General features: G+C 51.9%; 1 protein-coding gene across 2 annotated transcripts in view; it reads left to right on the top strand.

Moving 5' to 3' along the window:
• The window catches only part of TRIM62 (tripartite motif containing 62), a 34,172-nt gene extending 9,037 nt beyond the window's left edge, over positions 1–25,135 (top strand). For both annotated transcript variants that reach the window (XM_036872131.1, XM_036872137.1), the window contains exons 3-6: positions 5,493–5,588; positions 10,266–10,522; positions 11,364–11,479; positions 20,396–25,135. In XM_036872131.1, the coding sequence (XP_036728026.1) occupies positions 5,493–5,588; positions 10,266–10,522; positions 11,364–11,479; positions 20,396–20,946 (1,020 nt within the window). In that variant the 3' untranslated portion in view covers positions 20,947–25,135. The remainder of the gene's footprint in view (positions 1–5,492; positions 5,589–10,265; positions 10,523–11,363; positions 11,480–20,395) is intronic.
• Positions 25,136–25,360: the final 225 nt, after the last annotated feature.

Here is a 25,360-nt window from a genome sequence, read left to right as displayed (position 1 = left end):
GGTGAAGATAATGACAATGACTACGAGTGACTGAGCGTTTCCTGTGCCTCACTTCAGGTCAGGTATTAAGTCACCTAATCCTCACAGCAACCACAGAGCCGGCCCTGTCATTAGCTGCACTTCGCAGGTTTGGAAGCTGAGGTGGGAGGGACGGTGTCACACACACAGCCGGCTTCCTGGTGTTCCCTCCGCGTTGTCCTGCTCTCCCTTACAGTCTACCTATCTGCATTTCTGCCTCCCCTAGAAACTGTAGACTCGGAACGGCTGGCACACCGCCTGACCGTGGGTGCCCGGACGTGATGGCTGTATTGAACTGAGCGGGAGGCAGAGAGGCCGAGCGGTTTCCAGCATGGATTTTGGAGTCACTCAGATCCGCACTTCTGACTCTTATGAGCTGGGTGACCTTAGGCAACCTGCCTGACCTCTCTGAGCCTCCATTTCCCTCTCTGTGAGACTGAAGTGATAAAGGCACTAACCTCATGAGGCTGTTGTGAGAATTAAGTGACATGATGCCTGTGAAATTCAAACCCAAACCATGCCACCTCCAGACATGGTTCTGAGCCTCTGGCATGGCCAGCGTCCTTCCTCACAGTTAGCTCTATTGCTTAGGAGTTTATCAACAGCTTCCTGTTTCCTGTCTGATCTTTGCTGGGAGGAAATTTTCCAGTTGGTTCTCTGTAAAGCTGTGTGGCCATGGGCCACTCAGTCACTTTTCTTGGACCTGAGTTTCTTGTTCAAGAAATCCAGATGGTTGGACCAGATGGTCCCTGGGGCTCCTTCCTGCTCTGGCCATCTGAGGAGGAAAGAAGGGGCCTGGACATAGTGAATGGTGGGGACGTGGAGAAGTGACCCAGGAGCCTCACGTGGGACATGGCGACCTCTCTGTCTCCCGAGCAGCCAGTGTGGCCAGGCTCTCCACTGTGGTTAAACACTTCTTACTGTTATCTCATTTCACCCTCCCAACCCTAGGAGGTATTGTTATCCCCATTTCACACACGAGGGACTGGGGCACAGAGAGGTTAGGGTACCTGCCCAATGTCACACAGCTAGTGGGTGGCAAAGCCAGTCTCCTAACCCAGGGAATCAGGTCTGGTCCCAGGCCTGGAAGGAGGGAAGGCAGAGGAAGTGACAAAGCACAGGCTGCCTCCTAGTCTTGCTCTGTGGGTTCTAGGTTTTGTTTTTCCTAAGTTAGCTGTTCCCTCAGGCTCAGTAGCCCACCTGAGGAGAGCTGCCTCCCTGGGGTCTCCTCCTACCCTTTTGGAGGTGAGCTCTGACCCAGCCCAGCCTCCTCTGTGGGCAGATTCATTCCGCAAACTCTGTGCCTGGCCCTGTCCTAGGTACTGATAGTGTGAAAATCTATCTGACACAGTCCCTGGCCTAAGAACCCATATCTCATGGAGAAGACTGACAGGTCACCTTGCTGTTAAAATGCAGTGTGTGCCAGATAGTGTGAGGGAAGGCTCTGTACACAGAGGATTGTCTGAGGACAGAATGGAGTTTGGGGTATGGCTTCTCAGTGGAGGTGATGTCTGATCTAGATCTTACGAGATGAGCATGAGCCTAACAAGTGGAGAAAACCATGTGGGTGAGCATTCCAGACAGAGGGAACAGCATGTGCAAAGGCCTGGCAGAGAGCATGGCAAGTTGTTCAGTGCATCTAGAGCAGCGCTATCCAGTAGAACTTTCTGGGATAATGGAAGTGTTCTGCATCTGTGCTGATACCGTAGCCACTGGTCACTTGTAGCTATTGAGCACTTGAAATGTGCACCCTGGTGCAACCGAGGAACTGAATTTCAATTGTATTTCATTTAAATTCATTTAAATTTAAATAGCCACATGTGGCTAGTGGCTACTGTATTGAACAGTACAGGTCTGGATGAAAAGAAAAGGCTGGAGAAGAAATTTGGGGCCAGTAGTGAAGGGCCTTGAATGCCACACTCAGGCTTCATGCCCTTCTTCCCAGACAATGTAGAAACCCTGCAGAGTGGCCCGGGGAGGAGAGGCAGGGACACATCTGTCCTGTCAAACGATTACCCCAGCTGCTTTGTGGGGCAGGGAGGAGCCTGGGGCCACAGTCCAGAAAAGAAGTGATGAAAACTGAACCGGGGTGGTGGGTATAGAGAGGAGAGAACAAATTCCAGGGCAAGCTTGATGACTGATTGGATTGGGGGCGTGGGCCATGTCAAGGGTGACCCCCAGATTTCTGGCTTGGATGGCAGCGGGGGTGAGGGTGCCCTTCACTGCGACGGGGAACGTGGAGGAGGGGCAGTTTTGGGGTCCCGTACCACTATTCCAGCGTCCACTGTTATGTGAGTGTCTATGTCCCTGTCTCCCCCAGCCAATCTGCACACCTCCTGAGGCATCATGGGTTGGGACTCGTACCCCATAGCTCTCCCTGTCGCTGACACAGCAGCATGTGGGGCCCAAGGAGGCCTCATTCAGCACATGTTTGCGGAATGGACGAATGAGTGTTCCATTACTCCCGGGATCCCGTTGTTCCCTGGCCCTGAAAGCAGGGAGGAATTTGACCGTGTCCCTGGGGTGCCCTGAGTGATGTGAGGAACATGGCCTCCAGGGCAGTTTTCTCAGAGAATCTGAAGAGCTGCCTGGGTGGCTGGGTCTATGAGGACCACCAAGGGGAAGGGTTGTAGCATTTGGTTCATCTCCTCAAAATCTGTGTCTCGAGCAGACTATGTCCCAAGCTGCACAGACCTCAGGCCGTCAGAGAGGAGTAGTCATTCTGTACTCTTAGGTGAACACGATCCGTCTGTTCCAGTGGCTCTGATGCACGTGAATCTATTAGGAATGACTTCCAGCTGTTAGTAATAGAGAGCTGCCCAGAGTAGCTGAAATTAGATAGGGGTGTATTTCTCTCCCACGTAAAACAGGTCTATAGGACGGGACCACAGGCAGTGGTGTGCCAGAGCCAGCTTGTCCCAGTTCCTCAGAACTAGTTGTGCAAATCTCTTCCCAGCTCTGCATCCGGTGACCTCACATGGAGAGTTTCAAATTGGCTGTGAGGGGAGCCTTTACACCAAGGAAATTGGCCAACAGTATAAATCGGGGCTGTTTTTCTTTTTTCCAGAGGGCAAGCTTCCTAGCACATCACTGAGTGCAGTGATGGTGTGGCTACCCCATCAGGGACCCAGGCTGCATCTTCCTTCTATTTCTCTGGTTTCAGCCTGTCACACCCATCTTTCTGGTTGCCTTACAGCCTGAGATGGCTACCAGAGTTCCAGTCATTATGTCTGTGTAAGCTCTCTACTCCCACAAAACCAGCTATTCCAATTTTTCTATCTAACTCGTATTTTCAAGGCTGGCTCCTCTTCATCCTTCAGCTGTCATCTCAGGTGTGACCTCCACGGAGAAGTCTTCCCTGACACGCTACCTAAATTCGCCACCCATCCCATTCGGCTTTCTTTTCTCTAGAGCATAGACCATAACGGGTAGCTCTCTGATTCTTTTATTATTTTCCTTGTTATTATCTGTCTTCCCCAGTAGACTGGAAGATCCCTATTAGTAGGGACTGCATCTGTCTGGTTCTCTGCTGTGTCCCGAGTGCCTCAACAGTGCCTGGTACATCATAATTGCTCAATAAATACTTGAGTGAATAAGAGATAGTAAGCACAGATCATTTTGTTTTCTACATGCTTCCCTTAGTGTGTCATCATGACCATTTTCTCATGTTGCTATTTAGTCTGTAAAATTAGTTGGACTAGATGTTTTCTGAGCGCCCTCCCTGCTCTGATGAGATGAGTGGGCAGGAGGTGAGTGTGAACAGGGAAGTCAACTCCCTGGCATCTATCACAGCACAGGCTGACTAGGGAGCCCGGGCCCTGCTCAGAGGCTGTTTCCATGGAAATTCACTCCCAAAGCAAACTTCCTTGAGCCCCGTCTCAGTGCCAGGCCATTGATGGGTACAGGGGATATAGAGAGAAAACGGTAGGGAGGGCCTGCCCTGCATGGGGATGGATAACGGACAGCCAGAAGAACAACGAGCTGTGATGCAATGGGCTACAAGTCCAGAAGTACTGGGGGCCACCAGCCTCCATACCCCATTCATTCATTTGGCAAATACTTATTGAGGCCCTACTGTGTGCTGGACACTATTCTAAGCATTGGGGATGGAACAGTGGACAAGCCAGACAAGATTCTTGCCCTCATAAAACTCACATGCCAATGAGGAGATGAACAGTAAACACAATGTCAAATAAGCAAGATCATGGATAGCAGGAGGTGCTATGGAGACCACTAAACAGGAGGGTGGAAGGGCTGCTGCTGCGCCTGGGCTGGTCAGGCAAGACCTCTCCGAGGAGGCAGCATCTGAGTTGATACGTTAATGCTACAAAGGAATCACAGGGAGAAAATCTGAGAGTGAAGTGCACCAGGCAGAGGAAGCAGCAAGTGCAAAGTCATAAGGCTGAAACGAGCCCAGCGCGAGGCACAGGAAGAAGACCACTTTGGCTGGATGGGAATGATGGGGGAAGGATGGTGGAGACAGAGGTGGGACTAGGGACAGGGGACTGAGGCACTTGCTTCAGGTGCAAAATTGAAGCAGGCGCCCAAAAACTCAGGAATCAAGATAATATTTAATACAATTTTTAAAAATCAAAATTAATGCCAAAACCCCCATGATGAACAAAATATCAAATTTTTAAATAAAGACAAGATGACTAGCAGTGTCATGCTGAGCCGTATAGGAAACAGATGCAAAGGAAAAACGAGTAATACCGATCCTGTCCTTATTTAAAAACTTGACCTGTTGTCTATCATGGATTTTTGTTGTTGTTCATCATGGGTGTCATCACTATAGAAAACATGTCACCTGGTGTCACGATCATGTCATCACTATAGAAAACATATCACCTGGTGTCACGATCATGGCTTCCAGAACCAGACTTCCTGAGTTCCATTTCTGGCACTACCCCTGCATGCTTAGCTGTATGCCTCGGGGCCAGTTTCTTGACCTCTCTGTACCAGTTTCTCCATCGGAAAAGGGGGCTGATAATAGTGCCTACGTCAGGGTTATTGAGAGGATTCAATGACAAGCCAAGGTCTAAGAACAGTGCCTAGCCCACCAGAAGCGCTCAGCAGATGTTGGCAGTCAGTCGTAGCCCTGGACAGCAGTACAGGCTTGGTTCCTGCCAGAGGATTCTAAGCAAGGAGCCTTGGCCAGCAAATCAGGTTGGGTCAGAAAGTATGTGGAGGTAGACTGGAAACAGGGAGACCAGAAGCCCCTAGGATGGCCAGAGAGGAGGCTGTTGCAAAACTCCAGATGGAAGATGGGAACAGACTCTGGAGATACTTAGGAGACAGACTGCGGAACGTGGTGGTTGTTAAACTGTGAAGGGAGGCGGGTGCTGGGGCAGGAGACGGACGGGGCCAGGATAGCTTCCAGCGCCCGCAGTGGACGGGCCTGGGCTCTGCATCACCACGGAATACCCGGGCCGGCTCTGGCCCGCGCCCCCATCCCGATCTTGTCTGTGTTCCAGAGGGAGCTGAAGGAGCAGCTTCAGGCCCTTCAGGACAGTGAGCGGGAGCACACGGAGGCGCTGCAGCTGCTCAAGCGACAGCTGGCGGAGACCAAGGTGAGCCCGCCCTGGACGTGGGGGCGGGGCTGGCTGTGGTGGGGGCGGGGCTTCGTGGGGGCAGAGCCAGTTGGGAAGTTGAGGGGCGTGGCTTTGGGCCTGCTATGGGGGCGGGGCTTCGAGGGTCCAAACTCCAGGTGTTAGGCCGGGGCATGGGGGTGGGGCTGAGGCTGGGGCTTCCCTGAAGGTAAATGGGGCGGGGACCCACTCCAAGATGACTGAGGGCAAGTGGGATCCTTTCTCCCTTCCTGCTTTGGGTGAAAGTTGAGGTGGGACCAGGGACCCTTTGGAAAACCCTGGCGTCCTGCGGGGCTGGAAGAATGTACCTAGTCTCTTTTTTTTTTTTTCCTCCCGTTGCTAAACACACCCATTGCCCAAGGAGCCAATCCTGAGAATGTTCCTTCGAAGCCCTCCTGATGATCTGTGGCTCAGCCCTGGTATCAGCTCCCCTCTTCAACTCTGACTGTGGAGATATAGACTCTGAAAAGTAGCGTCAAACCCTGCAGGCTCTGGCCACAGTGGTTTGAAAAGAAAAGCCTTTTTTCTTGACCTGAGAGGAAGGCCCTGGGTTCTGATCCAGCCACTACCGTGCTGTGTGACTTTGGGTAAACTGCATACTTATCTGGGCCCCTAGTCTAACCATCTGTGCTGTAGGGACTCTGCCAGGCTCCTTCTAGGCGTGATGTTCTGGATCCTAGCACACTTCCAAGGGGCTCCCTCCAAGTCCCCCACAGATACCTCTAACTGGGCAAGGCTTGCCCTGATTTCTGCTGCCCTTCTGGAACCAAGCAATGGGGACCCAGGCCTGGCTGCTAAGCTCTTGGGTGATTTCAGTGTGGCTCCACTCCATTTGCAGGGGTGCTACTGCCAGCAGCAGCTGGAGCAGAGCCTTAGGAATGCTCTGGGCCTCCAGAGGTCCCCCTGGGGCCCGGAGAGGCCATTGGAGATCCAGACCTGTGCCCCAGCTTGGCCACCAACCCACTGTGGGGTCTTAGGGAGGTCATGACGAACATTTCTTCAGAGAACATTCTGGAGTGCCTCCGGGCTGGACCCTCAGTGGGCAACAGATGGGAAGCGGTCACAGGACTCTGGCCTCTTTGCTTCTCACAGCCTCATTTTCCCCACCTGCCCGGTGATCCCACACCTCTCAGGTGAAGAGAAGCAAATGGAAACCTCTGTCTGGATGAGAGGGGAATATTGTGGTCTGTTTCTTCTCCCCAGCATTCTGTTCTTCTCTCCACTCCCCACCCGCATTGTTTTTCTCCACTGACCTTTCCCTCCCCTGCCTTCCTGTCCATCTGTCTACCTCTGGGGTGTCCTCTGGGGCCACCTTCCCCTCCAGTTCCCCCAGCCCTGCTTCCTGTCTGGACTGGGATGTTTATACAAGAAATGCCTATGGATGCTTTGGAGGTCATATTTCACCTGGTGCCTGACTCGGCTTTCCTGTGGCGCCTGCCCCTCCAGTGGCCCGGCCTGAGGGCCCGTCTGATCTCCCTCCCCCAGCCCAATGTTTTCCTTGGTCGGCCCTGACCGAGTGACGCATTCTTGGCAGGGTGTTGTTCTGAAATGGCCCCAGCTCTTCCAAGCCCCAGTGTGTTCCCAGGGATGTGGTGGGTCAGGGTGGGAGCTGCTCTCCCAGTCGTGACTGAAGGGATTGGGAGTGGGGCGGGGCTGGCTCTGCCCTAGAAAAAACTAGAGTAAATGGGACACACCAGTTTAGCTGAACCTTTCTCTGTGCTGGGAACTGTGTTCCCCATTCATTGTCTCGCCGAACCGCACAGAATGTCACCTCCATGACTGCAGGATTCCCCAGAACCTACACAGTGTCTAGCACACAGTAAATAGTTGTGGAACAAATGAGTGGGGGAAAAAGATACACCTTTTAAGGTAGGAATAGTTGTTGTCTCCATTTTATTGGCAAGGAAATTGAGGCACAGAGAGGTTGAGGGACAGGCCTAAGGCCCCACAGCTAATAAGTAGCTAATTGAGACCTTACTGTCCAGTTCTGTCTGAGCCTAGTGCATATTCCAGCCTCATGCTGGAATGTCCTCAGCGAGATCTCTGGCTTTGTGGGCTGCAAGCCGGGTAGGCCTGGAGAACCCATCAGGGACATATTTCAGGCTCCTGGGGTGGCTGATGTTCCGCTTCTGAGCTGCCCTCTCCCAGCCTCTTTCTCTCCTCTTGTCCTGGGGACACTGGGCCCCTACGTGAGAGAGAAGGTGGAGTCTGCACCCACCTCTACAGAGCAATCTTGGGCACGACCCCTCCCTCCTTTACCTCTCAAGCAGGTCCTGACCATCAGCCTTGTGCCAGGCTCTGGGATGCAGGGCTAAGGAAGATGTCATTCCTACCAGGAGGGGTTCATCCACTAACTGGGAAGCCACATAAAATGTGGGGCAGTATATTCAGAACATTTACAAAATGCTCTGGGAACATTTAACTATTTAACTGCCTGGAAAAGTTAAGGAAGGTATCACAGAGAAAGTGGCTTTTGATCTGGGTCTTGCAGGATGAGTAGGAGTTTGTCAGTTGAATAAAGCATTTGCTGGGGGAGGGGTCCACTCTAGGCAGCTGGAATTACGATGCAGCAGCACTAGAGAGGTAAGCTGGGATCAGATTAAGGACTTTGAATTCCAGGCTAAGAAATTTAGCACTGTACTAGTCATCAAGGAGCCAAGAAGGGTTCCTAAAGACGAGATTGGCTATGACCCAGTTTGCACGTTAGAAGGATCACTCTGGCGGCAAGTTTGTTGGCAAAGATGTGGAGTTGACACGTGGAACCAGTGAGTTGGTGGGACCCAGGGGCATGCGTGGAGGAGGCAGGTGGAGAGATGAATGTGGCGCTCAGGAGACATGTAAGACCTTCAAAATGGACTTGGAAGCCATCCTCAAAGCAGGGGGAGTTGCGGGGTGTGACCAAAAGGAGCCAGCCTGGACGAGTCCTCGGGAACAGGGGTGGCAGGGAGGGAGCAGCCACAGAGGTGGGAGGCAAACCAGAATTTTCTATCAGTAGAGGGTGGCCCTTGGGCCAAACGCTGCTGCAGATTGGCCGAAGAGGAGCCGGAAGGGGTGGCCATGAGATCTGGGGCTCTTTGGAGGGCAGTGGCGGACGGTGCAGGAGGGCAGGCCCCAGCTTCCCCACCGTGACCTGCCGCTGCCGGAGCCTTGGCCCTGCCTGGGTGAGGGGGCTCTGGGAGGCCACAGGCAGCCTGGCCCTTCATCCCCAGCCTCTCCGCCACCCCCTTTGTCTGCCCTGCGTGCTGGGTGGGCATGCGCAGGGAGGCTGGCCCACTGCCAGCAGCTCTTCCTGCCACAGGCAGCCGGCAGCCACGAAGACTGGGAGGGAACAGGCCCTAATTGAGCCTTTGTGGAGCCTCCCACAGAGCCCTGGGCACTGATCACAGCAGGGTCTCTGACTCTGTGAACTCCCAGCCAGAATCCCACAAAGTCAAATTGCAGAGGCAGGCCCCACACGCTGCAGCTGCAGCTGAGCAAGCCGCACTTGTGTACCCTGTGTCATCCTGCCTTGTGCTGTCCCCTCGGCCCGCTGCCCACACCCCCCAACTGACATCCTGCCCATCCTTCCGGCCCCAGCTCAGAAGTCATCTCTCCATGAAGACTTCTAGGTTGTGGCTGTTCCAGTATTTTAATAACCAGGCTCTGGGTCTGCACCTCAAACAATACCATGCACTTTGTGAATGTTCCCTCACTTACCATAGACCTGCAGTGTCATTGTATACCCTTTTCCCAGATAAGAAAACTAAGGTTCAGAGATATCAGGCAACTAAGGTTGCCACAGCTGGAGACCCAGAGCCATTGGGCACCAAAGCTGTGCCCTTTACCACTCAACCCCTCCTGGGCCTGGCAGTGCCCTTGGGGGCAGAGAGAACCACGAAAGTCCATGCTTGTCTCCTGTGACGATGGCTTTAACCCCCCAGCTCTTGTTCCCTGGCCAGAGGGTCTCGGGGTGGCGGGACAGGGTTAGTGACCACCAAGCTTTGCCCAGCACGTTGCCAAGTATAAAGCTCTTTAACGTCTGTAATCTCGTCATCTTTGCTTGGGCCCCATGAGTGATTTTTTTAAAAATAGAAATTTAAGGGAATTCCCTGGTGGTCCAGTGGTTAGGACTCGGCGCTTTCACTGCTGTGGGCCCAAGTTCGATCCCTGGTTGGGGAACTAAGATCCCACAAGCCATGTGGCGCAGCCAAATAAATAAATAAATAAAATTTTCACTGTCTCCTAGACTGAACTCAGCATCCTCTCCCTGCCCCCCACGTCTCCTGCCAGCTTCCCCATCCCTCCCACCACCAAGCCAGAAATCTAGACATCATCCTTACACCTGTCTCTCCTGTACCCCTACAGCCAGCCAGTTGGTCACCAGGGTCAAAGAGGCTCCCCTACAAATGTCTTTCAAGCCGTGTCCATCTGCTGCTCCCCTGGTTCAAGCCTCATTGTCTCACCTGGACCATTTCATTAGTTTCCTAACAGAGAACAATTATCTGCTGTCCCTGCTATGCCAGTTCTCTCCTGCCACCATGCTTTTCATGTGCCATCCCCTCACCGGCATGCCTTTCCCACCCTTTCCTCTGTGCGTGCCAAGACGCTCGGTTTCCTCCTCTCACCCGGAGATCACCCCATCCACTCTCCCTGACGGACCCCTGATGACTGTCTCCACAGTCTTCCACCAAAAGCCTGCGGACCACCATTGGGGAGGTCTTTGAGCGGCTGCACCGGCTGCTGCGGGAACGGCAGAAGGCCATGCTGGAGGAGCTAGAGGCAGACACGGCCCGCACACTGACTGACATTGAGCAGAAAGTCCAGCGCTATAGCCAGCAGCTGCGCAAGGTGCAGGAGGGGGCCCAGATCCTGCAGGAGCGGCTGGCTGAAACTGACCGGCACACCTTCCTGGCCGGAGTGGCTTCGCTGTCTGAGCGGTAAGTACCTGCCTGCTGTGGGTCTTCTCCAGGGGGTATCCCCTCCCTGGCCCTTGTGGGATGGTGGGATTGGAGGCAGATGGGGTGGTTAGCAGAGAATTCATTCATTCAAATCTCCATCAAATACACAGGACATTTGCTATGTGCCAGAGCCTAGGGTAAAAGCTTTATGTATTCATATTATTTTATATATAATATTTATAATCATATAGGATATTACTTGTTTTATGTGCTTTATATTATATTACAAATATGTGTTTTATATTATCTATTATATTATTTATAATAACGTTGATATTATATATAATAAATAATAATATGTAAATTATTATAATCCTAATAGCCCCTTGGAGGTAGTTACCACTGCCATCCCCATTTCACACATGTAGAAACTGAGACACAAAGAAGCTACAGCAATTGGCCAAGGCCCTTCGTCTAGTATGTGGGGGAGCCAGGATTCAAGCCCAGGTCTCTCTAGTTCCATAGCTGCCTTTAATAATAATAACACTTAATTATTGGTTTGTTAATGACCAATACTGATAGCTAACATCATGTATTCAGTGTTGACCTTGAGCCAAGTACCGTGCTAAGCATTTTACATACATTATGCCATGTAATCCTCACAAGCCTAGGAAGCAGGTGTTATCATAGTACCCATTTTAAAGATGAGGAAACTGAGGGCAATAGCTAGAGAATTAGGAAGTGGCACAAGCAGGCACTTGAGTCGGCGCTTGGGTCCAGCAGACTCCCCACACATGACCTCGCCCTATGCCAGCTGCCCTGAGGTGCTGGGACAGGAATCCAGCCCCCAATGTGGCCTGCTCTCTTGCTCTCCTTCCAGGCTCAAAGGGAAAATCCATGAGACCAATCTGACCTATGAAGACTTCCCAACCTCCAAGTACACAGGCCCCCTGCAGTACACCATCTGGAAGTCCCTGTTCCAGGACATCCACCCAGGTAAGGCCCTTCCTGCCACTCTCCAGTAGGGCTCAGGAAGAGGCAAGGATTATCACGGGTTGGAGCTAGATGGGGGCCAGCCCAGCCCACCCCTTGCTCTACACATGACATGGGGGCTGGGCAGAGGGATGAGAAGAGTGCCTTGCTGAGCACCTACTATGTTCCAGGGCCTGTGCTGGGCACCAGCACAAGAAGAGATAGGTTCTAATAGTGTACCCATTCTCTACATGAAGAGACTGAGGCCCTGGGTGGTTCACTCATTCACTCTATGAGTACAGGATATATCAAGCACCTACCTCACACCAGGCACTATTCTAGGTACTAGAGATATAGCAGTGAGCAAAACAGGCAAAAATCCCTACCCTTGTGCATCTTACTTACATCCTAGGGTGTGAGAGAGAAAGAAAACAAAAATAAGTAAAATACATAGTTTTTTAGATAATGATAAAAGATAAGGAAAGGGGCTAAGGGATGTTGAGGTAGGATTGAACGTTTAGTAGGGGATCCAGTTAGAAGACCTCCCTGAGAAGGAGGCAGTAGAGTAAAGACCTGAAGGAGGAAAGAGAAGAATGAGCCACATAGGTATCTGAGAAAAGAGTGTTCCTGGAAGTGGGAATAGGAAGTGCAAAGGCCCTGAGGCAGGAGCAAGCCTGGCATGTTCAAGGGACAGTAAGGAGACTTGCGTGGCTGGAGTGGAATGAGTGAGAGGGAGGGTGGAGGTGAGGAGGTCAGGTCAGTAGCAGTAGCCAGACCATGAGATCCTGGAGGCCCATATGAAAACTTTAAATTTTATGCTGAGTGAGGTGGGAGCCATTGGAAGGTTTGGGGCAGTGAAGTGACATAAGCCGGCTTAAGTTTTTAAAGTATCCCTCTGGGGGCTGGGTTAAGAATAGACTGCAGCGGGTAAAGGGTGGAGGTTAGGAGACTACTGCAACAATGCAAGTGAGAGATGATGGTGGCCTGGAGCAGGGTGGTGGCAGTGGAGGTGGTGAGAAGTGATCGGATTTAGGATCTATTTTGAACAGGGAGCCAACAGGATTTGCTAACGGATTGGATCTCAGGTGTGAGAAAAAAAATGACAAGGAAGACTACAACGATTTTGGCTGAGGTGACTGGGAGGATGAAGTTGTAATCACGTGAGGTTCGCGATGCCAGTTAGAAGTCTCAGTGCAGACATGGAGAAGGTCGTGGGAATGACACGTCTGCAGTACGGGAGGTGGGTCAGGGCTGGCGTTGTCTACATGTGGACGGTATTGAATGAGGTCACCTAGGAAGTGGGGGTAGAGAGAAAAGAGAGAGGGCCACTCTAACACATGGAGCCCTAGGCCGCTCCTAGAAGTCAAGGACAGGAGGGGGACCCAGCCAAGGAGGCCAAGAAGGAACAGCCAGAGAATAGGAGGAAGACCTGCGTCTGTCCTGGAAGCCAAGTGTAGAAAGTGTTTTGAGGAGGAGAGAGTGGATAGTGGTGGCAAAGCTGTGACCCCAAGTGTGGGAGGATCAGAACTGACTGTTCTCCGGGTCTTGGTGACCTTGACAAGAGCTGCTTTGGTGGAGCAATAGAGGCAAAAGCCTGACTGGAGGCCGTCCAAGAGAAAATGAGAGAGGAAGTGGAGACAGTGCTTTCAACGAGTTTTATTTAAGGGAAGGAGAGAGAATGTGGCAGTGGCTATTTGTTTAAGATAGAAGAAATGGCAGCATATATGGGGGGTGGGGGGCATGGAAAAGATCCAGTAGCAGAAGGCAGAATTGAGGGTGAAGGAGAGAGAGTTGCTGCGGTGACCGCCAGGAGTGGAATCTGCCTCTGCCTTTGCTGGGAGCCAGGAGAAGGTAGAACAAATGGGCCCCGAAGCAAAGGGGGCAGTGGTGGGGGCTCCTGGGAATTCTCTTCACCTCTCCCAGTAAGGCAGGAAGCAAGGTCGTCCTCTGAGATGAGGATGGGCTAGAGGAGGTCGTGGGAAATCTGCCGAGAGAGGAGAAAGTCTGAAATGGGTTTCTAGTAGAGTTAGTAGACCCTGAGACTGGGAGGTCAACGCCTTCCCGAGATCACACAACCCACAAGGGCATCAGAGTGGAACCTATTGGCAGCAGGGAAACTTCTGTGTTCCTGAGTCAGGCTCAATGTCCTTTAGAGGTGAGACAAGGATATAGAGGAGACTTCTCCCTAAGAGGTAGACACTGTTATTATCATTTTTTAGATGAGGAAACTGAGGCACAGAGCTGTTAGGAACTTGTCGTGGTCACAACCTGTAAATGGTACAGCCAGGATTTAAACCCAGACACGTCAGACCCCAGAGCCTGTGCCCTTACCTACTAAACTAACCAGGCATTCTCTGACCTCATACTACCAACCCAGGAAGACTGCTGGGGAGACTGAGGCTCAGAGAGGCTCACTGATTTCCCAAGGTCACACAGCAATCAGTGCTCTTTCCACCTATCTGGATTCATTCTTTCGATCTACAAACACTGAAAGTCCTTCGAGGCACTTTCAGGATCAGGGGAGACAGATGGGACAACAGACTCTGGTAGTCCAGTGGGACCAGGGCCATGATGAGGGACTTACACTGGGTCATGGGAGCCCAGAGGGACAACAGGAGGCTCTGGATGGGGTGAGGGAGGAGCCAGGGGAACACTGAGTAGATGATGTTTGAACTGAGTGCTGAAAACTGAGGGCTTTCCCACTCAGGAAAGGGTGGGGCCTGGAGGTGCCTTCGGACAATCCCCGGCATTGGGAACTGTGTAGGCAAAGGCGGTGGGGAGGGCAGGGGCATGAATGATCCCAGGATGTTCACGATTGGCCTTCAGGTACAGATGGAGAAGGACTGAGGACAATCACTGAGGGTGTGAATGCTGGACAGGGATGGGGCTCCCCTCCAGGTGACTGAAGACCTCATTGGATGGATGCATCATGACCAATTGCACAAAAGTGAAGGGACATCTCCTAGAACCCTTAAATCTGGATCTGTGCCCTCATTGACAAAGGGGGCAGTAGTTGGGGGAAGGGCCCACTTTCCAGCCAACTGGGTGGGGCTCTTGGCTCTCCTCCTGGGGTTGTGGGTCTCTGTGTGCTCCCGGCCTTGGAGAGAGCTGCACACTGGGACCCAGCAGGGTGAGGGCCACACATGGGTGAAGCAGCATAACTGAAGGAGGCAAGAAGCCCCTCCAAAGGTCCTGTCCCCTCCCCTGACCCAGGGAAGCCCCTCAGGCAGATGGTCTCAGGAGCTCTATTTATCTCAGCTGCCACAGCTCAGAGAGGCAACCCAGGCACCTCAGCCTGACAGTCAAGGCCATATGAGATCTGGGCCCAGCCATTCCCTCATTCTCCCCTCTGTATCACACTCAGCCACACTGAACCATCTTTAGGTTTTACATGAGCCATATTCCCTCTCCTCCACACTTTTGCACATGCCATTCCCTTTGCCAAGAATACTCGACACAAACCTTAATCTTTGATGACTAACTCCTACTCTCCTTCACATCTTCGTTTATAAACACCTCCTCTGGGAAGCCTTCCTGGATTTCTCCAGGTAGCCCTGGGCTTTCCTGGTCTCACTGTTTTGTTAATGTCTGCATGGCTGTCTCTCTTACTAGACCATGAGCTCTGAGGGGTCAGGGGCTGAGTCTGATTCATCACTATGCATCCCCAGCAGCCAGCACAGTAAATGTTTGTGGATGAATGCATACAGAAATGAATGAGTCCTGCTCTCAGTTCTGTTACTATTGGGTTGGCCAAAAAGTTCGTTCAGGTTTTTCTGTTACATATGGAAAAATCCGAATGAACTTTTTTGCCAACCCAATAGAATAGGGCCTGGCATTAAGTATGTGCTCAATAATTATTTGGTGAATGAAGGAACTTGCTGCACATCCTTGGACAAGTCACTTCCTCCCTCTGAACCTCAGTTTCTTCCTCTGTATTATAAGGGTGCTAGTGTTCCCTTCTTGACTCCCTCACAAGTGAACAAATGGATGTGGGAATTTGCTGATTGCCCCAGAGCAGGGTTTCTCAGTCTCAGCACTATTGACATTTGGGGCTGGATAATTCCTTGTCTTGGGGGCTGTCCTGTGCATGGTAGGACGTTTAACAGCATCCCTGGTCTCTACCCAACTAGATGCCGCACACACCCCCTCCAGTTGTGACAACCAAATTTGTCTCCAGACATTGCCCAATGTCCCCTATGGGGCAAATCCGCCCCAGTTAAGAACTGCTGCCCCAGGGAAAGCTGCCTGTAGGAGAGGGGCTGAGGGAGCAGTAGGGTGTGCCCTGAACATCCTGCCAAGGACAGCGGCCCCTGGGGGTTCACAGAACAGTGACCTGGTTAGCTGGGCCCCTTCCTTTGTCTGTAGGGCCTGTGAAGTCACTCTGGCTCCTCTACCAAAACCAAGGCTCTTTTTGTCCAGTTGGGAGGGGCAGGTGCCCCCAGGGACCCAGCCCTGGATTCTAGCAGCTTCCTGCCTGCCCCCCTTCCAGTTCAGCCTTCCTATTGGGTCACCTGAGAACTCCATATAGCACCTGTCACTCCCGTGATCTGGAACCTCCACTCTCCACCACCACCCACACCCCTGCCCCACCTCTCAGCTGACATTGGAAACTCTCCTCCAACTGCCTGGCCTGATTGCCCCAGCTCCCAGGCACAAAATTCCTCCCCACCCAGGCCAGGTGGCCATTGTCCAGAGGACACCAGACACTACTTCCTTTGCTCCTGCCACCTCCCTCTCCTGGGCTGCTCTCTCATCCTCCTGCTTATCTGAATCCAATCATTTTGGATTCCAGCATGTTCACTGCCTAGCTGTGTGACGCAGGGCAAATGTCTGCCTTCTCTGAGCCTGTTTCCTCATCTGTAAAACAGGGATGGGGAAGGTGTGATTTGTCTCCCAGGGTAAGTAGGAGAATTAAATAAGATTATTTATTTGTGATAATAATCCTGGAGCTTAGTAAATGCTTGATACCTGTTTCTTATGATTATCATGAATCATCAGATGGTTCCTCAGTCTTGCTGAACAGGCTTTCTAGGGCCACATAAGGGAAAGGACATAGTGTGAAAGATCTTAGCTCAAGTTCCAGCTCTGCTTCCACCCAAAGTGGCAACTTGAGCAAGCCACTTAACTCAGAGAAATCTCCTTGGAGCCTCAGTTTCCTCTTCTGAAAAATGGGTATAGTAATTTGTGCTCCTGGAGCTGCTGTACTGGTCCCATGAGCTAGAGGGTGTGAAAATGTTTTTCGAATGCCCATACTGTGCAGCTGAGGGCCTGAGTAGGCAGGAGGACTGAGGGGCCAGACTTCTTGAAGGCCTGGCCAGAGGAAAGAGCTGATTGTCCTTGAGAACAAAGAGGCACAAGCCACTCGCTGCTAAGTGATGGTGCTGGACTTTGGGGTTTCTCTGCCGCTTGGGCCACTGCGGTATGTGGCTGATGGTGACCAGGAGACAGTTCCTGGGCCCCCCACAGTCCACGCTCCTTGCCTTTTGACCTTGAGGTCTCAGAGAGGCTTAAATGGATGGAGAACACACCTGGAGACCAGATGGACTGCCTCAGCGCCTGCTTTCTGTTTTTATAAAAGTGTCCCAGGACCTAGAAAAGAGCTCTGACCTGTAAAATTGTGAACCCCAGGGGACGGGATTTGTTTTGCGTCTGTCTGACGAGTCTGTCACCTCTCCTGAGAATAAAAGATGGGTGGAGGGATTGCCAGTCCCCACACAGGGACTGACTTCTCAGAGGGGGAAAAGGTATTGCCATGTCCCCAGCTGGGTACCTCTCTGGTCTAAAGGCTGTTACTCCTGTCAGCCCTAGCCTCCGGGAGGACTTGAGAGAGGCCCGAAGACAGGACCTCTGTTTATGAGGAGGTGGACCTCAGCCCACCCTTTGGGGTGTAAAAGCCCCCTAAGAATCAAGCCACACCCTTTGCCTAATAAGAATGCCAGGCCCTGCCCCTAGCCTCACCCTATGGGCTGTTGGGCCCTGCCCCCTGTGGATCAGGTCCCACCCCACCCCCAACCCCGCCTCTGTTGCCAGAACTGACCAATGAACGGCAGACCCCGCCCCTAAGCACACCCAATGAGTGGCAGGTCCTATCTCCGGCAAGTCCCCTGGGCTTCAAGCATGTGGGTCCGCGCCAAGGAGTTAGCCCTCAGTGCAGTGAGGATTTCCTCCGTCCTACAGGCCCAATCTCAGAACCACTGAAAGCCCACTTGCCTGCCTCCTAGGGTGTCCTCCCCACTCATCAGTGGCACTGGAAGGGCCCACGTTGCCCTATTAGGCTTAAGAGTATGGGGCTGAGCCCTTTGCCTGCGTGCTAGTCTCCCCACTGGTCCTTCTAACCTCGGTTTCTGCCTGTCGCTGGTCTCCTCAAATCATCCTGGGCACCACAGACATAAGGCCCAGTTTCCCGTGGAGCACTCAACCGCAGCTGCCCACCCCTTGGCAATGTGCCCGCTTTGTCCCTCTTGCCCCTCTGCCATAGACACCTGAGTATAACCCACATTCCACAGCCAGTAGGAGTGGCCCCATGTGTGTCTGATTAGATGATTCTTCTCTCCCGAGCTCCCCCTCACACATACTTCCTACATCCCCTCCACCTCCTACCTCTGGACCCCACTGTGGGAACACCCACATTCCACATGGCAGGAGCCTTCTGGTCTGACAGGCTGCGCTGTGACCAGATGACAGGGCGAAACGTTCACACACTGCCTCAGTGTCCTCCTTCTCATGGCTCCCGTCTTCTGTGTCCCTGGATAGAAAATTGTGTTTCCATTGACCCCTCTAGTCACAGGGCTCATTGTTTCCATACAGCCCTCTGACTTCTAAGAACCGGAAAGAAGAGTGTAAAACTCAAGACTAAATTTATCCCTGACAGAGCTCATGGAAGCAGCTTGCTGTAAGTCAATGGCCAGTTTTGTCAGTGGGCTGTGAACAGGAGCACAGTTCAGGGACTGGCTGTCACCCCCTGTTAGAGATGATTGCCATCACTGAGGCATTTTATTTCTCTGCGTATGTGCAGCCAGCAGAGGTGGCTCAAGTAGGAGGTGATGTTGCTCCTGCCACGTGCACTCATGCCTCCGCTCCGCCAGATGAGGAAAGCACCAGAGAGCCAGCTGGAGGAGTCCTTTCTTTGCTCCAAGGAACTAGTGACAGGATTCCTTCTCCTTTTCTCCCCTCTGCCTTACTCTGCCCTGGAAATGCTCATCAGGCTAATGAGAGCCAATTCTAGGTTCCTCCTTCTGGCTGAGCATCAGCTCCCTCAGGGAGGCAAGAGTAAACAGAGTCCTTGACAAGAGTTCATGAGACTTTGAGAGCTAGACCTGCTAAGCCAGTGTGGCCGGCCCAGAGCCGGGTGCCCCAGCCTGTGCTGCCTGCCCAAAGACCAACACAAGTTTAATTTGGTGAGCCTTTCTGGAAACATTCCGCATGCCAGGCCGTGTGCTGGGCACTGGGCCCACCAGGCAGAGCCTGGTAGGAGAGTATACAGTCCTTGCCCTCCTGGTGTACATGGGGGTAAGATATGGGCACAGAAGACTACCCCACGTATCAGGAGAGGGGCACAAACAAAGGTAAGGAATTTCAGAGGAAAGAGTGAGCATACCTGCTGGGCAGCCAGGAAGGCTTCCCTGAGGATGGGCCCTGGAACTGAGCCTCATGGGGTGTGATTACAACAAGCAGAGATGAGGCGGTGGAGGGAACAGTCTGGGCGAAGGCTTTGGGCCTGAGTGGGGTGGCGGTTGTTGAGTGAGAGGCAGGCAGTAAGAGAGCGCTGGGGCTGGATTCCACCCGGTCTTGATTAGTCCTGACTCTGCCAGTGTTTGCCTGGTGACCTGAGACTAGTCACATCTCCTCTCTGGGTCTCAGTTTCCCCATCTGTCAAATGGGAGAGTTGGCCTAGAATCAGTGGTTTTCAACTTTTTCAGACCCATCATCTACTTTTCATAACAAATAATTTGTAATGTCTCAAAGATAGTATGACCTTTTCACAAGTTCAAGTATATATACACATATACATATATATGTATATGAGTGTATATACTCTATGATATAAAGGAAAAATAGAAGGAAATTATTTATAATAAAATATTGTATATGTCAGTATGTAGATGCTCACTCACAACCACCCTAGAAAACATAATGAACGAGTCAGGTGCTCACACCATGGCTAAAACACCATTCTGCCTCAAATGCAGTCTTAAATAGGTAGGTTTTATTGGTCAATGGTGTTCTTCTTAGAGATGTATTTTCCAAAAAAGTGAACAATTCTCAGTGACATTCCAGACAAAAAAATTCAGTCTTCCCCCAGTTTATATGGTAATTGCATTTCAAAACATTCAGTATATATTAAAACTGTACAAAAAGTTATTTCATGTTTATATGTAAAATGGAATTAAACTGTAGCTTCAGGTCATTGTGAAGATTTTTCATCCACATGAATATCTGGTGGAGCGTCTGAAACTCATCGGTGGGGGCATGGGACCGCCCTGTGCATTTCATACAGGGCATTTAGCATCCCCAGATCCCACCTATTGAGACAACCCAAACACCCCAACAAATTTCCAAAGCACCCCATAGGGTGATTATCCAACCCCCGAATAATCTTTAAGCTCCCTCCCAGCTCTGAAATTACCCAATTCTGGACCACATTCATATTTATTCAACAAATCTTGTGGAGTGCCCACTGTGTGCCTTGCCCCAGGACACCATCCGTGAACAAGCAGCCATAGCTCCTGTCCCCTGCAGCCAGGTTAAAATCTGAAAGGACCTTAGCTGTCACCCTTCCATTTTACAGAGGAGGAAGCTGAGGCCCAGAGAGGGCAGGCTTGTATTCAGCACCACACAGCCTCCTGGGGGCCAACCAGAACCCGTCCTCAGGGAGGCGCCATAGAGTGGGTCCACCGCCTTCTCCCTACTCATCTTCCCTTCCTCCTCCATCCCCGGCAGTGCCAGCCGCCCTGACCCTGGACCCGGGCACCGCCCACCAGCGCCTCATCCTGTCCGACGACTGCACCATCGTGGCCTACGGCAACCTGCACCCACAGCCGCTGCAGGACTCACCGAAGCGCTTCGACGTGGAGGTGTCGGTGCTGGGCTCTGAGGCCTTCAGTGGCGGCGTCCACTACTGGGAGGTGGTGGTGGCGGAGAAGACGCAGTGGGTGATCGGGCTGGCACACGAAGCCGCGAGCCGTAAGGGCAGCATCCAGATCCAGCCTAGCCGCGGCTTCTACTGCATCGTCATGCACGACGGCAACCAGTACAGCGCCTGCACCGAGCCCTGGACGCGGCTCAATGTCCGCGACAAGCTCGACAAGGTGGGCGTCTTCCTGGACTACGACCAAGGCCTGCTCATCTTCTATAACGCCGATGACATGTCTTGGCTGTACACCTTCCGCGAGAAGTTCCCCGGCAAGCTCTGCTCCTACTTCAGCCCCGGGCAGAGCCACGCCAACGGCAAGAACGTGCAGCCGCTGCGGATCAACACGGTCCGCATCTAGTGCTGCGGAGGGAGACCGCAGGCCTGAGCATGGCCACCAGTGAGAGCCCTGCCCCGGACAGCGGAGGCCGGGACTCCAGCCCAGCCGGGCCAACCTGAGATCTCAGGCCAGTTGTTTACCCTCATTTCCCTGTCTGTAAAATGGGGGTTGTGCTCCACGATTCCGAAGCTCTTCCAGCATTGACGTTCTGTAGCTCTGACCTTAATGGGGATGCAGCTTTGGTCCAAGGATGTGACATGGCTTCTCCTCAGGGCAGCCCCTGCCCAACCCTCATCCCCCTCCTCTCAGGGGCAGGGGACTGCGTCCCTATGTCTCCCTCCTGCCCACATGCCCTAAGCTCAGGATGTGTCAGTTGTTGCCAGCACTTGGCTGCCTGAAAGAGACACAGAACCCTCTTATGCTTCCAGGCCTAAAACTTGCCCCTGATCAAGCTAGTGATGGGCCGTTTTATCCTCAGTCCCAGCCCACAGTGGACACAGGCGGTAGCTAGTCCCAGGGTTGCCTGAGAACCACCTTCTCCTTCCATCCCTGTACCAAGAGCTTCATGATTTTCCCACTTATCTGCGGGTAGAAGTGATGTTGTGGCCTGTGGAAGGCACCCAGTGGTTAAGCCCACATGTTACAGTCACTGTGCCACCACCTTCCTGCCCACAGCTCTTAAGACCAGATAATGGCACACCCCGACTTAGGACAAACATCACTGGATGGTGGAGGTCCCCAGCAGCTCCAAACAAGGGTCCAGCCAGGCCTCTGTGACCAGGCTAGGGTGTAGCGAGGCTGTGGGGACCAGTTATTTTAGTCAGGCCCTGAGCACTGGGGTGGGTGTCAGCTGGACCCCCCTCATCAATCTTGGCATCTGTCTCAGTTGGGATCCTGTTGCAGAAAACAAGAGCTGCTTTAGCTTTAGACAAGGATTTATTACCAGGTCCCTAGTGGCTTTGTAAAATCACTGGAAGGGCTGGAGGAGCAGACTCTGCTGAATTTCCAGGAACAGCTCCCAGCCGCCAAATTCATCATGTCTGTTGTGACCAGGAACACTGCTCCCATCTGCAGGAAGCCCCTGCATCAAGAAGCCGCTGGCTGCAGAACTACGCTGACTTTGCTACTGTCCACGCCAGTCAGTGGATGTCCTGAGGGCTGCCTCCCCACATTCAATTCAATTTCCGGATCCAAATGTCTACGAGGGATTCTGTGTGGGGAAACTTAAGTCAGACCCAGAACCTGGGCTGCAAGGGAGTCTGGGAAATGTACTTTTCTTCTTTCCAGCCTCATCCATACAAAAAAGGCACAATAGAAGAAAGTTAGAATGGATGTTGAACAAGTCCACCTTCAGTTTTTGCCGTTGGAATCCACCTCTGGGCCTTGGCTTTGAAGCAGCAGAGCCTCTAGGTGTCCTGCTCCATGGCTTTATCCTTGTTCGGGACAGGAGCCCCAGGAGCGGGCCTGCAGGACCAAGCTGAAATGTCTCCCAGGCCTTAGCTTTTCCTTCTAGTCCTGGGGCCTAGATTCTGAACTTGGGGTCTCTGACCACACCCACCTCAAAGGAGCCAGACTAGCTGAACTTGGGGGGCTCCCACCTCACAACTGCTGCCCACTGGGGCCTCCCTTGGGTGGGAGGATTCCTCGGTCTCACCCCACCCATTCAGCTACCAGAATCTGGGCCACCCCCAGCAGTATTTTTATTTTAAATGTTGCCCATTTTGTGAGTTATGATGAATTTGTATTAAATTAAAGTTACAGGCTGTGAGCGGTCAGTTCCATTCATTTTGACACACACAGAGGCCCATCTATCCTGGCCCAGGCAGCATACATACATCAGCATAGCTAAACCACAAAGCAACCCTACCAGGTAGATAGTATTATGCCCATTTTACAGAGGGGGAAAAATGAGGTTCATAGAGAGGACATGACTTGCCTACAGTCCCATGTCCCACACCTGGTAAGTGAGTTTAGAACTGAGTGAGCCCAAGGCACTCACGTCAGAACTTACCAGCCAGGGCAGACTGTCAGTCTTTGCCTGGAGGAGGGCATGGTGGTAGCCTTGGGAACAGACAGAGGGGAGATTATGAGACAGTGGCAAGAGCCTAGTCACTGGAACCCCACAGACCTAGGCTTAAATCCAGGCTCCGTCACTGGGTGCCTTTAGAGAAATGACTTAACCTCTCTGGACCTCAGTTTTCTCACATGGAAAATGAGGATAATCACACCAATCTCACATAATTTTTGCTCAGCGGCTCTGTCCTCTGGAGGAGAAGCTGCAAAGTGCAGTGCACTTAGGGAGGACCTGCCTCTCACACCAGCTGCCACCCAGAATCAGTGCCTGGAACTGTGTGGGTTTTCTGAACCTCTGGGCTGGCTCTGCCCCTAGGCAGTCTATCTTCTTCCTTGTGCCTTGTGAGGGGTGTGGGACCACCTAGGCCAGGAAGGTCCCCAGGTCTGCTGTGTTGAAGGAGGTCCATCCCACCTCTGACTGACGGGGAAGCAGCCTGGCCAGGAGACAGGGCCCTGCATGTGGACACACAGGCTGTTCACACTGTAAGTAGAAAGGCCACTGGGACCCCCTGCAGTTGTGCAGTGCAGCTGCCTTGGAAACAGGACTGCTGGACCTAGTCTTGTTCTGTGCTGACTCATTTTGTACCGTGAGGGTCCTTTCCACAGTCTCCTCACCTGCAGAATGAGGGAGGTTATACTGGATGCTCTCTGAGGTGGACCTTCACCTATACCAGGAGGCAGGGAAGGGAAGAGAGGGAACTACCCCAGTCATTGATTTATTTGCAGTTCTAAGAAGAGGGACATGAACAAGGAGGAGGAGGGGCCGTTGGCAAGGGCAGAGGGAGAGGTCTCTGATTGGCTGATGGAGAGCACCCCAGTTTACAGAGAAGTTGTAGGGGTTGATACTGGAACTAGAGTATCTCCACCCCCCACCTCCATGCTCTCAGATCCCTGTGACTCCCCCAAAGCCACACCCCTCTATTTTTGCTCAGTGGATCTGTCCTCTGGAGGAGAAGCACCCCATCCACGCTCCTTCTTTCGCCTTCCCCCACTCAGTCTCAGCACCAGGTCCAAGAAAGGCTGGTCGCTACCCAGTCTTCACTCCCAGTTTCCAAGTGTCTGGGAGTAACTGTAGGGACCTAATCTGAACACACAACTGGGGACTCTGGGAAATCAGGGTACCACTAAGAGGTATGATGTGTCCAGAGAAATCCTGAATGTAAGAATCTGGGGTTATCAGGCTAATACCAGGAACCCCACATTTAACAAGTAAGCAAAGAGGGGAGGTAAAGGCAGCACAGCCTTGGAGAGGAAGGAGGGATCAGGAAAGATCTTCCCCAGGGCAGGAAAGAATTGATAGAATGCCAGAAACCCCCATTTGCATCCCTGTTTGTGGTCAGCAAGCAAAGCGCTAGTACTTTTTGCACCTTCTCTAACATCAAGACAAGCCCATGAGGTTGGTATCGTTATCTCAGTGTTTGAGCTGGGAAACACTACTTGCCGGGGAACCCACAGCCAGTACTCAGCAGAGCTGGAAGTCAGACCCAGGCCTGTCCAAAGCTGAAGCCCAGTTCTTCACTTACCGCCCTGGAAATGCTTTTCAACTTTGAGGACCGCTTCAGTGACAGGCAGCAGCCACGAGAACTGTGACCCCCTGGGATTCAAGGTGGGAGCTTAACCCAGGCTCCACACCATTGAATTACACAACTGTACCAGGCTCCGCTACCTTAACAAGCCCATATGGGGGCAGAGCTGGTGTTTATTGTTTCGATTAAGATTACTTCATCTATTTAATGTAAAGAACTTTCGAAAGATTGGCCTTACTTCCGTTGTCCTTTTTTCATAATAGAAGCCTGTCAGGAATGGTATGCCTGTTAGTGCTAGACTTCCAATATTCAGCAAAGATTTAGTAAAAGGCAGAGCTTTAAATGGGCCTCCTATTTTTTGAAGATCTTGCTCATCATTTTAATTATGAATAATGGAGGCAGAGCCTAAGACTAATATAGCTTTAAAGATTGCTCATGTACAGACATTTTAAAATGTTAGGTATAGTTGATTCATGCCAATGGTTAAGATTATTAAACCTAGTTGTCATGAGGTTGAGAAACCAACAATTTTTTCATTGATGTATAATTGACATAAAACATTATATTACTTTCAGCTGTACAACATAATGATTCAAAGTTTGTATATATTGCAAAATGATCACCATAATAAATGTAGTTAACATTCGTTGCCATAAAAAAAAACAAAAAAAGAATTACACAATTGTGAGTCAAGTCTCAGCTGCAGGCTCCGCCTCATGTACCTCCCAGGTCAGAGGTGGACTCACGAAGGCACTATGTGACCCTGAGCGGGTCCCTCTCCCTTCCTGGACCTCTGTTTCTCCATCTCTATTAGGGAAGGGCTAGGGATCTAGTTA

This window comes from Balaenoptera musculus, chromosome 1 (genome assembly GCF_009873245.2).
Source record: "Balaenoptera musculus isolate JJ_BM4_2016_0621 chromosome 1, mBalMus1.pri.v3, whole genome shotgun sequence".
Taxonomy (NCBI): Eukaryota; Metazoa; Chordata; class Mammalia; order Artiodactyla; family Balaenopteridae; genus Balaenoptera; species Balaenoptera musculus.
The sequence above is the reverse complement of the archived record's forward strand: the minus strand, read 5'-3'. Positions and strand labels throughout refer to the sequence as shown.